The sequence below is a fragment of the Echinococcus granulosus genome, assembly GCF_000524195.1.
Source record: "Echinococcus granulosus chromosome Unknown EG_S00028, whole genome shotgun sequence".
In the NCBI taxonomy this organism is placed as follows: Eukaryota; Metazoa; Platyhelminthes; class Cestoda; order Cyclophyllidea; family Taeniidae; genus Echinococcus; species Echinococcus granulosus.
Genome location: NW_020170408.1, coordinates 158,584 through 170,955, shown reverse-complemented (window position 1 = coordinate 170,955; position 12,372 = coordinate 158,584). Strand labels below are relative to the sequence as shown.

General features: G+C 43.0%; 2 protein-coding genes across 2 annotated transcripts; both read left to right on the top strand. All coding sequences in view use genetic code 11, as the record gives it.

Annotated features, from left to right (window-relative positions):
- Positions 1-4,364: 4,364 nt before the first annotated feature.
- EGR_04456 (Protein tyrosine phosphatase type IVA 3) lies at positions 4,365-7,740 on the top strand (the record flags this gene model as incomplete). The annotated part of the gene is made up of 6 exons (XM_024493705.1): positions 4,365-4,475; positions 4,500-4,607; positions 4,676-4,848; positions 5,423-5,497; positions 5,870-5,958; positions 7,565-7,740. The coding sequence occupies 6 exons, from the start codon at positions 4,365-4,367 to the stop codon at positions 7,738-7,740; spliced, it is 732 nt and encodes a 243-aa protein (XP_024351819.1).
- Positions 7,741-10,047: 2,307 nt separating this feature from the next.
- EGR_04455 (Kinesin heavy chain) lies at positions 10,048-11,919 on the top strand (the record flags this gene model as incomplete). The annotated part of the gene is made up of 6 exons (XM_024493704.1): positions 10,048-10,161; positions 10,214-10,372; positions 11,571-11,675; positions 11,726-11,774; positions 11,821-11,876; positions 11,908-11,919. 6 exons carry the CDS (start codon positions 10,048-10,050, stop codon positions 11,917-11,919), a joined length of 495 nt encoding a protein of 164 aa, XP_024351818.1.
- Between the last annotated feature and the right edge of the window lie 453 nt (positions 11,920-12,372).

The window sequence follows — 12,372 nt, the reverse complement described above, 5'->3', positions numbered from 1 at the left end:
GCCATCTGTGGTCAAGCTGACCTTCTTCACTCGATCTGCTCCTAAGTAAAGGTTATTGTGGGAGTGTGCGTAAGAGCTTCTGCGCTTTTGTTAAGGTTATTATCGTAAATTAAATCTAGTTTGCCCTAGGCATTTGCCAACGACTGTCTCCTTTGTGATGGAAAGTGGGTCCACCTAAACTGCGTTCTCCGGTACCTCCAATTTTATGCCCTAAGTTAACGACAAATGCTTAGGGAATGACATCTTGTATTTTTTTGCCTATTCCTTCTCCTCCTCCTCCCCCTTCTCCTCTTCCTCCTGCTCCTCCTCTTCCTCTTTCACCCTGAGAACTGATGTGGCCTCTCCAGTCACCTAGCTAGCTCACTTTGCCTGGGTGCAGCTCAAAAAGAGATATTCAAGCAAAAATGTTTTACATTTCGCTGCATCTCACATGTACTATTTAATAATATATGCCAGGACTGTCCTGACCACCTTATAGTCGCTTTCCTATTGGTCGAAACCACCAATTGGCAGGTAGGCTCCACTCAGTAGTATATAAGACTCGGCCAACCGCACCAGCCTAGTTTGCAAACCATTTCTGAAGTAAGTTCAGTGGGATTATTTTGAAAAATAAGGGATTTTCTGTGTCTTACCGCCGATTGGGGGAGCACCTGCCTCTTCATTTCTCCCGCTAAGATATAAGAAGTCATAATAAACTTCTGTCTACTTTAGGTGCTCAAAATGCCAATGAAACCAATGTTCCTATTTAAATTCGGCCTCTTTGCGTTGTGTATTATCTTCCTGCAAAATATAACTGCCTTTTCAAGTAAGCGTTTCAATACTACTTATTTCACTTGTTTAAGTAGCATGTTTTGCCCTTTCATTCTAAAATCCGCACTTAATTTCCTTTTCCCCTTTTTCAAATAAAACACAGCATATTCAGAGGACAATGTACCACAATACAGTGATCACAAGAAACCTCTCTTCCAATATTCGCGTAAATAATCGCCTTTTTTGTTGCAAAAGTAACTCCTCTCGGAGTTACTCTTTTTTATTCTTGTGACTAAAAATAAAAAAGTTTAATATTGTTTAATCAAGAAATAAAATAATGATCCTTTCCTTCTTTCTTTCCTCCCCTTCTGTCACGCCTCACGCTCTTATTCAAGTACAACCACAGTACCGATCAAGTTGGCCATCGTTCAGGGAGTTGGATGAGATGGATGAGGCCTCTTGGGACAAGCGCTCCAGAACTCACATGCCCTACCGATTTGGCTGAGGCAAATAAGTCCACGTCATATTATGCTACTTAGAAGTAAATAAGTACTCAACCCGATCTGTTTATATTTCACTCTCTCTCTCAACTCGGTTATCTTCGGTAAAAAAAAATGACATTTTCTACTAGTTAAGTAGTCAAACTTAAAGAAAAGAGGCAATAAACAGAGACTTGGGCTAATGCGGGATTAGGATGAGGGGAGACGTTATTCCAAGTGAGGAAGCCGTAAAAGACGTGGTTAATCAGTTGCACTTCTAAAACTTTCTTGAATTTTTCCTTCTAAAAAAGGAAACCGGGTTATATAACTGGCTGTTTTCCCCCTAAGGCTTGTCAGCACTGATGGGAAATCAGTTAGCGTGGCACCTGCCTTCCTGAAGAGGCACCAAACCGTTCCATTACAAAAGAGACATCTATTGTTATTGTACAAAATACATTGAAAGCTCTACGTACGGCTGAATAATCACTTATTCCCGTAGGTAACGCTCACCCGTCAGTGATAGAAGTTACTCTCGGTTTAATCTACATTTCTGAGCATCGCATCTCCTGAGCAGAGTGATCTGAAGTAGATAAAGGCCATTGGGAAGACAATGCCTTGGAAACTGGACGATTCTTCAACTCTAGCGCATTTCACGTGTCCACCACTTGGACATCTGTAGCTAGCACCCTTTTGGAGAACATCTGTGACTGGTTGAGACGTGACCTACCTCCCCTACGTTGACCTCGAGGCTGGCGACTTGCCAAGATCAGTCACTTGTGTTGAGCCTCCACCTTTTCAATCATCTGCAGGAATTACTCTTCACCGTCACTAAAGTCTTCTCAAACCCTCGCTCCTCTCTCTGCAAACCGCTCTTAAGTGTAAAGAGCTCCCAATTGGGCTTAAAAGCCCTCCAGCAACTCCTCCTGTCTATCATTACCTCATGCTGCATGCTTAAAACCCGTTTGCGATATGCTAACCTTTCCGATCTTTTTCCAAAAATAATGTCAACAAAAACGCGTCTTAAAGTCTGCCTTAGTTGCAAGGACTTAATTTGTGCAACATACAGACATAAATTTTTTGTAAAAAATCGTCATTAATTGTGTCGCGAGAAGCTTGCAACGTGTTGGAACCCCTCCTTAGCCCCTGATAAAGTATCACAATCCGTAAATAGCCAACTCGCTTTTTAGTTTGTAACGATTTATTTAAAAGGCCGCCAATTTTGGTGTGTGATATTCACAGATGTCTAGACGATTGTTTGATAAATAAGTGCGGAGATGTAAACTGTTCATTGCTACGTGTAATAGGTAATCAAAAATAGATCAGAGATTTTTCCCCTCTTTTGGTTTTTACGGTAATAGGGCGTTTGTTTTAGAGCGCCTCAGCCTCCAAGGCTCGAGCGCTGACCTCGTGGTGGGTTCTTCAGACCGCTATTTGGTGAGAACTAGGGCACCCCAGACTAGGGTCAGTGGTGGGCAATGCCCTACTTTGCTGACTGGTTGTTAGATTCTTAGCGCAGACAAGGGAGGTGATGGAGGCTCAACAACACCAACTATGTTTAGGAAACAGCGACCTTTAGTTGCTGCAGTGCTAAAGGGAGGGGTCAGGCATCAGCTATTCAGATTTGACCACCAAAAAGGCTTAGCGACAGGCTCCCAAATGGAAAGAGAACTGGATATCGCCTCTCTAATGTTGTTTTTGAACGAATTTCACCTCGACGGGTAAAGAATGCACAAAATATGCTCTTTGAAACTTGTGGTTCTCTAATGCTTATCCGTCTTCAATTTTATTGTGGTAAGGGTACTCATTAGGATTCTTTTCTCCTCCTTTAAGCGGAAAGGCTGGGAATTATGCAACGGCTATTTTCTCAATTTGACTGTGCGCTCAGAAGGGTTTCCGTAGTTCGTATTTCTGCCGTGTAAGATGGTCTGAACACTGTGGCTGTGTTTCGACCCTTTTTAATGCTAACAGTGGGTTAGTCTTCTTCAATTAAGATGCTTAAGAACGGGTTCAAGATATGCTAGTTCTGTTTTCAAATATTTACGAATACTTGTAAAAAATAGCAATCATTCACATTCATCCTTCTCATTTCACATTGACTGAGTAGCACATTCAAACTCCTAAACAAATCAATTCGTATCTATTTTGCATGGGCAAGGGATGCTTTTTTCCTGGTACTGCTACTTAAAGAAACAGGAAATCCTACTGCCCGAAGGCGTCTATTTATGCTCCAGCCACCTGCGTTCCAATCCAAAATTAGAATATCAGCCTTAGAATTTACATCAAAGTAAAGTTGATATTTCCTAGTTTTAATTACATAGGTCAGAATAGTGGTTTAAAAGTCGAAAGGACATCACGGGTAATATCATTATCCTCATCTAATTTCCGTAAACGATGTGATGTAATGGAGCGTTCCTTAGTTTGTTTCCTGGTTGTGGATGCGGGCTTCTTGGGGGTTCTACCGTTTTACCTATCCTTCGAGCCATATTAGTAGCTCTAAGACCCACCGTATGTCGACAATGCATATTCTGCCTGAGAATTATGCCTCTGTTCGACGCCAAGAAAGACTTGTGAAGCTACAAAGGGAGCTGAGTTATCAAGAGAAGACAAATAAAGTGGTGCAGAATACAGGACGTTATTCAAAAAATTTCCTCCTGTTTAAAGTTTAAAGATTGTTTTAGGATTTGTTTTTTGTCTCTTTCGGAAAATATGAATTCTTAGACATGCACCGTATTATCAAAAACCCTAAACGATAAAAACATCTAAAGTGTGTGATAAGCACAGTTACTCATTTATAGCCCTAAACTTAATTTTACGCACAGAAAATGTGAAATGCAAATCATAGGCTCTTTTAAATTGCTTTTTAGCATAAATATACTAGGTGACAATTTGTTCCTAAGCAATAAAATTGTCATATAGTAAGATTACAGTTTATGTGCGTTTTAAATTGCTTTATTAAATTATTTTTGGAATATCCATTCGATAATTAGCTGTACTACTCCGCGATTCCTCCTTCTGTTTGTTTGTCCGCATCACTTTAATCGTGGTGCTCTCAAATCGGTTGCCTTGTTCCAACGGCCCAAGTGTGGCACCATTTTTCAGATTATTCCAATGTGAACGAATGCGGTCACCTCAAATATGGTTTCGAGACAGCTACTAAAACCGGTAATTACTGATGTGATGTTCAAAGGAATGCATTTTATTATTATGGATTCACCGGCCGCTGACACTGTTCAAACCTTCGCCAAGGTATTTTTGCTCCCACCTTATTAGCTACTTCTTCGTAAGGAATGTTCTCGGCTGCGAGTTTCCGACGTGATCCGAGTGTGTGAGGACAAATATCCCATCGAGCCATTCGAGAAAGTGGGAATTAAAGTTCACGTAAATTCCTACGTCATTGCTTGATCTTAGTGTAGAATTCTTCTTGCCTCACTGCTGTCATGTTTTAGCATTGGGAATTTGAAGACGGATCCTTCCCTCCTGACGACATTTTGGAGAAGTGGTTCGAGCTCTTGCGGTTGCGGTTCTACGGTCCTAAAAAGACCCCGTCTGGTGATGGGAACGGAAATGATAATTCTCACCCAGGGTCTGTGGCTGTGCATTGCTTGGCTGGCTATGGAAGGTATTTCTTTTCAAGGAAAAAACCTGATCTCTTTTGCCTTTTACGCCCTTAATTGCTTTTAGTGGATACGTTTTTCCGTTGTTTTATTCATTTCTATGCTGCACCAACATTTTTGGGTCAAAAGGTTGCAACTCATCAAACTTCCTGTGAACTTGACTGCGACATTGCAACCTTTTTCTTCTTAATTCATTTCGTGATTACTGATCAGTTTTTTCAATTTCAATCCCCTTGACGCCGTTTTTTTTTTCGAATCTGCTGAATGATAGGGTCCTTGTTTAGACTTAGGGCCGGTCGATTTGGTTAAATGCGGCCAGACATCAGTATGGCAGGTTGTCATTTTGGCAAGGCGCGTCTTTGACACTAGTTTACGGACATTAGCTGCTAATTTGCTGAAGGGGGCGGACTTTCTTCGCATTCTACCATTTGTCAGCCTTAAGTGGCTTTACTCCATTGCCTAATATGGGGGTCAATCCTAGTAATTCAGAAGGTTTACTCCTTACTATCAATTTTAAGAAAGAAGTTTTAAAAGCTGAATTAAAAGTGGGCTCTTGTATCATGTTCCTTTTTCTTGCAGAGCTCCTGTTCTGGTAGCTGTTGCGCTGATGGAATTGGGAATGTCCAATCAAGAGGCCATCGAGTTGATTAGATCGTGAGTTATCTTGTTTTACCAAAATTTAAAGCTATTTAAAGTTTTTAGAATTTCCTCACTTAAGACGGCATTTTATTGTACTTCATTGATAAATGATGAAGTTCTGGTGTTATTTACCACGATCTTACCGGTGTGCACATATGCGTCTGTATTTGTTCGGCGTCGTCTAGTGCTTTTCTCAAGAGTGGTGCACTTTGTCCATGCCTTTTTTGTTTATCTACCTCGTTCGCTACTAGTCGTCATTATCACTGTCGTTCCAAGTTAATAGCTGTGGACAGGCAATTGTCTACCCGAAAATGCGTCATTACCGACAATTTATTTCTTCTTTTGAATAACAAGAAAGTCGGCACAATGCCTCATTCTCCCTTTTAGCAAACGCAAAGGTGCTTTCAACGATCGCCAGGTAGAGTCCTTGCGTAATTATCGAGCCAGAAATCGGCTGCGCAAGAATCTCCATCAGTGTTGGCTCTTCTAAAGTTGCTTCCTTGCTCTAAAAAAAGTTAACAAGGGACACAGCGAACCAGCAGTTCCTTACTTCCCATCCCTTCCCCCACCCGTCCAATTTTTTCAAACAGAAACATATCTGTCGTTTGGTCTCCCTCCCTCGCTCATCTCAAGCGCGAAAGGACAATGATGTGCATTGTGCAATCCGTCAGACAATCAATTGGTCGATTGAAGGAAGGGTGAAAGGTTGCCCACATTTCCCTTCCTTCTCTCCTCCCCCTCTTGTTTTTTCCTCTTTCCTGTCCCTCTCATTCTCTCCGTCTCCTCCCCCCGTCTCCAGTTTGTCAGCTTTATGCCTTCCTTTGTTTTCCTATCCCACCATTTTCTTCTTTTCCTCTACTTTTTTCCTCTCCTTTTTTGGCCCTCCAATTTACCCTCATTGACTTGCCTTCCTTGCTCCGTTTTCTCATGGAATCCTTCGGCTCCCCGTCTCCATTGCACACAGTCTATTAAAATGGAATATTAATAAATGCTAACTATTGCTTATTTTTGAGCTACCAATTCGGAATTCGCAGGCTTCCTTTTAGGGGATGCCATCGCCTACTCTGTTGAACCTCCCCTTCTTAGCGGCCTCGCCGTCAGTACGGTCTATTCGACGTACCTGGGGAGAGGATAATCACATCATGATGGCTCTTCGAGCTGGCCCCTTTGAATTGGTCAGTTCGTTGGCGCAAGTGGCATTGTCACTTTGTCTCCCAGACCTTGGTGCTAGGTGCATTAAGGTGTTCGGTATCCTCTTATTCGGTTTGGTGCGCAAGGTGGAGGGACAGAGGGGGGTTGCAGGCATCGACGCACTTTGGCTAAATTCGCCGCTTTAAAAGGTGAATGAGGTTCTGCCCTTCGTGTTTGTTTCATATCCTGCACGAAGTGGTGACACTTCCACCAAATCACACTAAATGTGGGGCTCCCAAATTCCCCCTTTTCCCTTAAACCTGCCACCCAACCGAAACCCCAAACCCTCTATCAACAAAAAAATGTGCTTCATTTTAAAAAATGGGGGGAGGAAAGCCTCAACCATCGATTTCTCGGTTCGACGGTTTTTGTCCAATGGCAGCAGAAGTCGATGGCTCATCCCGCTTTAATTCGATTGGCTCATTAACCTCACCACCCTCGTTGAATCCTCTACTGTCATTCATCAAAATGGTTCTGAATTTTGTCCTTCTTACTGACAGAACATCATTGATAAATATGCTGACTTGTTGACGCATTTAAGACATCTTACTTGAGTCGGTTTTGACAGGAAGTGACAGACTGTCCCGCATTCTTGACAAGCCCCTCATTTCACCCGAAAAAGTCGCGAATCAAATCCGGTTTTTTCCTCTTTTTTTTCTTAAGTAATTAGATCCTCTGGTTAGTACCTTTCCATCATCCTCAAGAGTGACCCTGCGCTTGTCAGTTTTGTTGCTTAAGTAAAGGAAAAAAGTTGGGGCTTTGACAGCTACCCTGAATTGGGTTGATGTTGTGCTATCAAACGCGCTTATCTACAGCACTAAAGTCACCTTGGTTTATTTATCCAGCCTGAGCCAAGCCGCACCGACAAGTCTGATAACCATTGATGCGCAGGCATCCACCCACTCATTCAGCATCCGTCGGCGGAATATCTAGAAAGTCCTGTGAACTTTGGGCCACCGGAGTTACCTACGTATACGTGTGGCCAAGGTGTCAACCCCGGCCACCCTCCCACCTACGCCCATTGTGGTCACGGCTGTTTCAATCAATATAAGCTGTCATGTGGCTGAAGTGAAGTTGACTAGAAAATTCCTTATTTCGCTCGATGGATGAGACAGGAAATAAACTTGCTCTAGCCACAATCACATGCCCAACCCATTTGAGACGACAAGATGACCTTCAGGCGGAGGGGTGAGGCTGAGGATGAGTCAGTAATCCTTTGCCATCACAAAGCGGCATATCTTTGCATGAGTGAGGTGGTGTGTGCCTTGAAAGAGCAGAGCTTGTACTGACTGGCCCCCAAGAAAAGTTGCCCTGAAACACCTTTGCGACGCGGTTGAATCGAGTGAATAAAGTGCTGCCGTCGTTTGGCCTTCAACAAGTGAACAATTTCGTCTGTCGTCTACCTCACATCCACAGACACCAAGGAGAGTACTCTAAGAATATAGTGATGTATGCCGGAAAATTCGCTTGCATTTCCCATCACACATCAATCAGGTACTTAATCAGACAATAAACAAATGTCAAATGCATGGAGTGTGTTACCATGAGGTATGCCAAGAGAATGAAGAATAACAACAAGTTGACATTTTTGCGATATTTACTTGCCAAGTGATACCGGTGGTTCTTTGCACAGTTGCTCTTCACGTATTCTAACCAGTCGGAATGCACACCTCTTCATTGTGCCGAACCGACGGTCTTCTTGAAGCCGGTTCATCACCTCACATCTGTGGAGCTGGAGTAGAGCATAGTTTGTGAACTAAACAGTCTAGCACCATATCTGCCTGGTTCAACCGACATTCTGTGATACGAAGGTGAGAGACAGTTCCAAACTCTCTGTTGCCATCTTCCCCTCACCTGTAGGTGGTGTTCCCAGCAGCCGAAATTGGTAGTGCTATTCGTCTACCCCTCTTACTGATGTAGCACACTGAACTATCGCGCAAGACGACATATGCCGAGCCACAGAGGGGGAGAGAGGAGTGACCAGTAGCAGAGCTTCATTACACAACTAAGAGAATAGAAAGCGGCAGGTCAAGATTGGGAGTTTTAAGGTCAAAAATAGGAAAGTAAAGGCACAACCGGCGTGGACATGAGGCAAAGTTTTACTCAAGTTCATCAACTGTTGTACCGATGAATCAGTCCTGACAGCGCTACATCACCCACCACCTCCCTCCTCCTCCACCGTCTTTTTTAACCTGTAGCATTTGCCACTGATGACTTATCTTGTCATCACATCTCCACAAATTTGGATTAGTTTAAAAAAGGATTTGTCAGACTTTGTGCTCACACCTTGTAAAGCTAAGGCGGGTCAAAGTCTGCCGCTTGAAGAAGGCGACACAATTTGAGAGGTGAACAAATAGAGACACCGGTTAAAGTGTTTTTTTTTGCGCGCTAGCACAGCTTAAACTCACCTTTACGAAAAAAAAAGTTAGAGAGAAACTCTCAAGACTGCAGAACAGACGATGTGCTTCTTTTTTCTCCCGTTTTTGCAGGTGACTACCGAGACATGCGTACTTATCAAAATTAAATGCACCACCTAAAATGTGGTAAATATTAATGGTTGAAACTTGTTTAGGCGATTTTTAGGTCGCAGATAACTATAATACCTTTGCTGCTGTAGGCGTGATTAAATGGTTGCTTACGTTCGTGCAATCCGAACGACTATTTGACAACAGTGGGAGCAAGCCTTTCAAGCCAGACTGATGTACAATAACTAAGACTTTTGACAATTTGGAAAAATTAGATCGTATTCTACTCAACTACTTGCCTCTCCAGTGGACAAATACGGAGCCCATTCCTCGGGAGAGCACGCCGTCCCAAGACGTTGACGCCTCAGTTCCCTGAGGCGCTGCGTGATGTACATGGAAAAACCCCAACTATTCCCATTGGTCAACCCCTCCATGTCCACTCAAATTTTGCCACTCAATTATACACCAATTTCTCATTGGTGGGTTACAACATGGGAAGAAAAGAACCAACCAGTAATCAGCCCAAAACGAGCATGTTTGCACGCCCACGCACAAGTAGACCAGTGCATGTGATGAGTCATCCGGGGGTCATCGATTTTCCAATAAATCCATTCCGGTGAGACGGCGATAACACAGCACTACTGACATTTACAACGTCAGCACGTTTTTCCTTTTATTTTTGACAAAAAAGAGGCATATGTGAGTGGAAGGTGAGATTTCAGAATAAAAAAATAGTTGGCTATCTCTTCCCTTCTTTCAGCAGACTATTGCATCATTAATGCGTAAACAGAAGACCTTGCAAACAGCGGGCACGCGAAGCGCCGTTAAAATATGCAGACAAATCGATAATCGGGTCACGTGGGTCCGAGTGTGTCCGCGTGTCCGTGTGCGTGTATACAGGAGATCGTCATGGCGGAAAATGTTCGAGTTATATGTCGCATTCGTCCCCTCAATTTGGAGGAGATATCGGGGCAGAAGGGCATCTGTCTCACCTGCCTCTCTCCCACCACCGTCTCCATTGGGGTAAGTTTGTCTTCACCTGACACAAGAAAACCGATAATCATCTTTTGTGTAGACAAGGGTATACACCTATGACGCCGTTCTTGATCGTGTCACCCAGGAGGAGGCCTATGAAGCAATCGGCAAACCCCTTATTGACTACGTAATCGGTGGATATAATGGAACGATCTTCGTGTATGGTCAAACCTCCAGTGGGAAAACGTACACAATGGAGGTAAGTAATTTCCCCACATTTGTGGTTCTTTTTCCTCCCTTTTTAAGTGGCAAGTGGTAATAATGCTACGGACATCTTCTTGGCCTAAATTATAGTTCCGACTCTGCAGAGCCAGAGGTTCGACCTGTACATGACCTTACCGAGAGGTGATGAGGATGCTGTTGAATCACATTTTTCAGGTGTCTAACGCTGAACGTGTTCACCCCTTTCTTAGAAAGAACGCTTTGGTTCTTTTTTCCTTAAACCCCTTCCCCATCTCCTCCATGTGGAATCTTGGAACTAGCAAAAAAACGGAACATCCTTGGTTAAACTTGACAACATTTCAATCAAACAGTTGGGTGTGGTTGTCATTGTTACTACGCCCAGTTAAGGCATTTGTCAAACAATAAGCGATTTCCTTCATTTTCCTTTACCTTCCAACGCATGAGTCGGCTCTACATTTCCGCGACAGTGATTTAAGGTTCTTATTTAGCGTTTCTCAACTTTTATATCCACATCATTTCTAATCCAAGATCTGGAATGTTCTGAGCCATTTTGGATCATACTTTTGCACTTTTAGAAGTTCTCGAAATTGCAAATTTTACTTCCTTTCCTGGTGATTTAATTAGTTCGATTAAATCGGCATAGAAAAGATGAAGTGGACACATTAAAGTAAAAGATCTCCCCCCCCCCCCCCCGGTAATTTCGTCATCCCCCAATTCCTTCTGCCACCACCACTTCCCAAATGAGGCGAATCGGCGGCGAAAATGCGGCACTGTTGAAGTGTTGCGTTACGTCCAGCGATCCACTCTACGGCTTGCTGAGTGAGTTACCAAAGCGCTTTAGAGCTTAATCCCAGGTTGGGATTTGCCAAGCACTGGGGCTCCCCCCCTGGCCCACGGCTTTGAAGCATAACGTGCGCTGCGCAGACGTGGGTGCCCCAGACACCGGAGGCGGTGATTCAATGGCCCATCCCCTGGCCGATGCACTAATCAGAAAGGCGCTTATTACACATCGGCTGATGTTTACTTCGTTGACTCTGGTGACCCTGACTTGGCCTTATTTGGACGGAGTTAAAGGCTGACTATATATGACGCATATGCGCACAAAGTTTACATTTTCCACTTTTATTTTTGAAAACAAGAACCTGGGAAGGTAATATCTGACGACAAAATTCTGGCATAATTATTTTGTTCCTGAAAATTTTCCCACGTTTTAGGGCGAATTGCAGTACATAGAGCTATTTGGAGTGATTCCACGAATCCTAGGCGACATCTTCAATCGAATTCAGACAATGCGCACAACATTTGAGGTCAGACTGAAGGTGAGTTCTTACAGTCAGGAAAGGGAAATAAGGTTCTCTATAATCCTTAGGTCTCCTACATGGAACTATACATGGAGAAGGTGAAAGATTTGCTCAATCGTAGGTCTAGAGCCTTGTTCTACTAAAGGTGTCTTTTAAAACGCAGCATCGAAGAAGAATTTGGTCATTTGTGAGGACTCGAAGAAACGGACTTTCGTAAAGGTTAGTTCTTTCTTGTCCTTTTGTCTCCAAGATCAAGCATTAACGAGGGCAAGAGGGCGGATATAAACATTTGCGATCAAGGTGCAGTTGACATATCCAGACATCAAGCAGCCAGTAAATGAAGCTTCCAAGATCCCTTAAGGCGGAAAATTTTCTGTATAAAAAGGGGGTGAACTTGACAGGAGTTAATTAGGGAAACGACAAAATTTCGAATTTCATATTTACTATGATCTTCCATATTTGTTATTTGCCATTTCTTCAACATCGTTATTCACTTTCGCGGTTTATTGTCATGCAAAGTGGGATATCATCGATGCAAAGCTTTTAACACTAATGGAAATTTAGTGGAGAAAAACTTGCAGAAAAGTACACTTTGAGAGTAGTCAACTTCTCTCTCACTCCCATTGGATGATTAAAGGTGAAATTTACTCCTGACCAAACAATAACCGGTCATGAATTTGCCGTCATTTTAGTTCACCCATATTAGAATCACGTC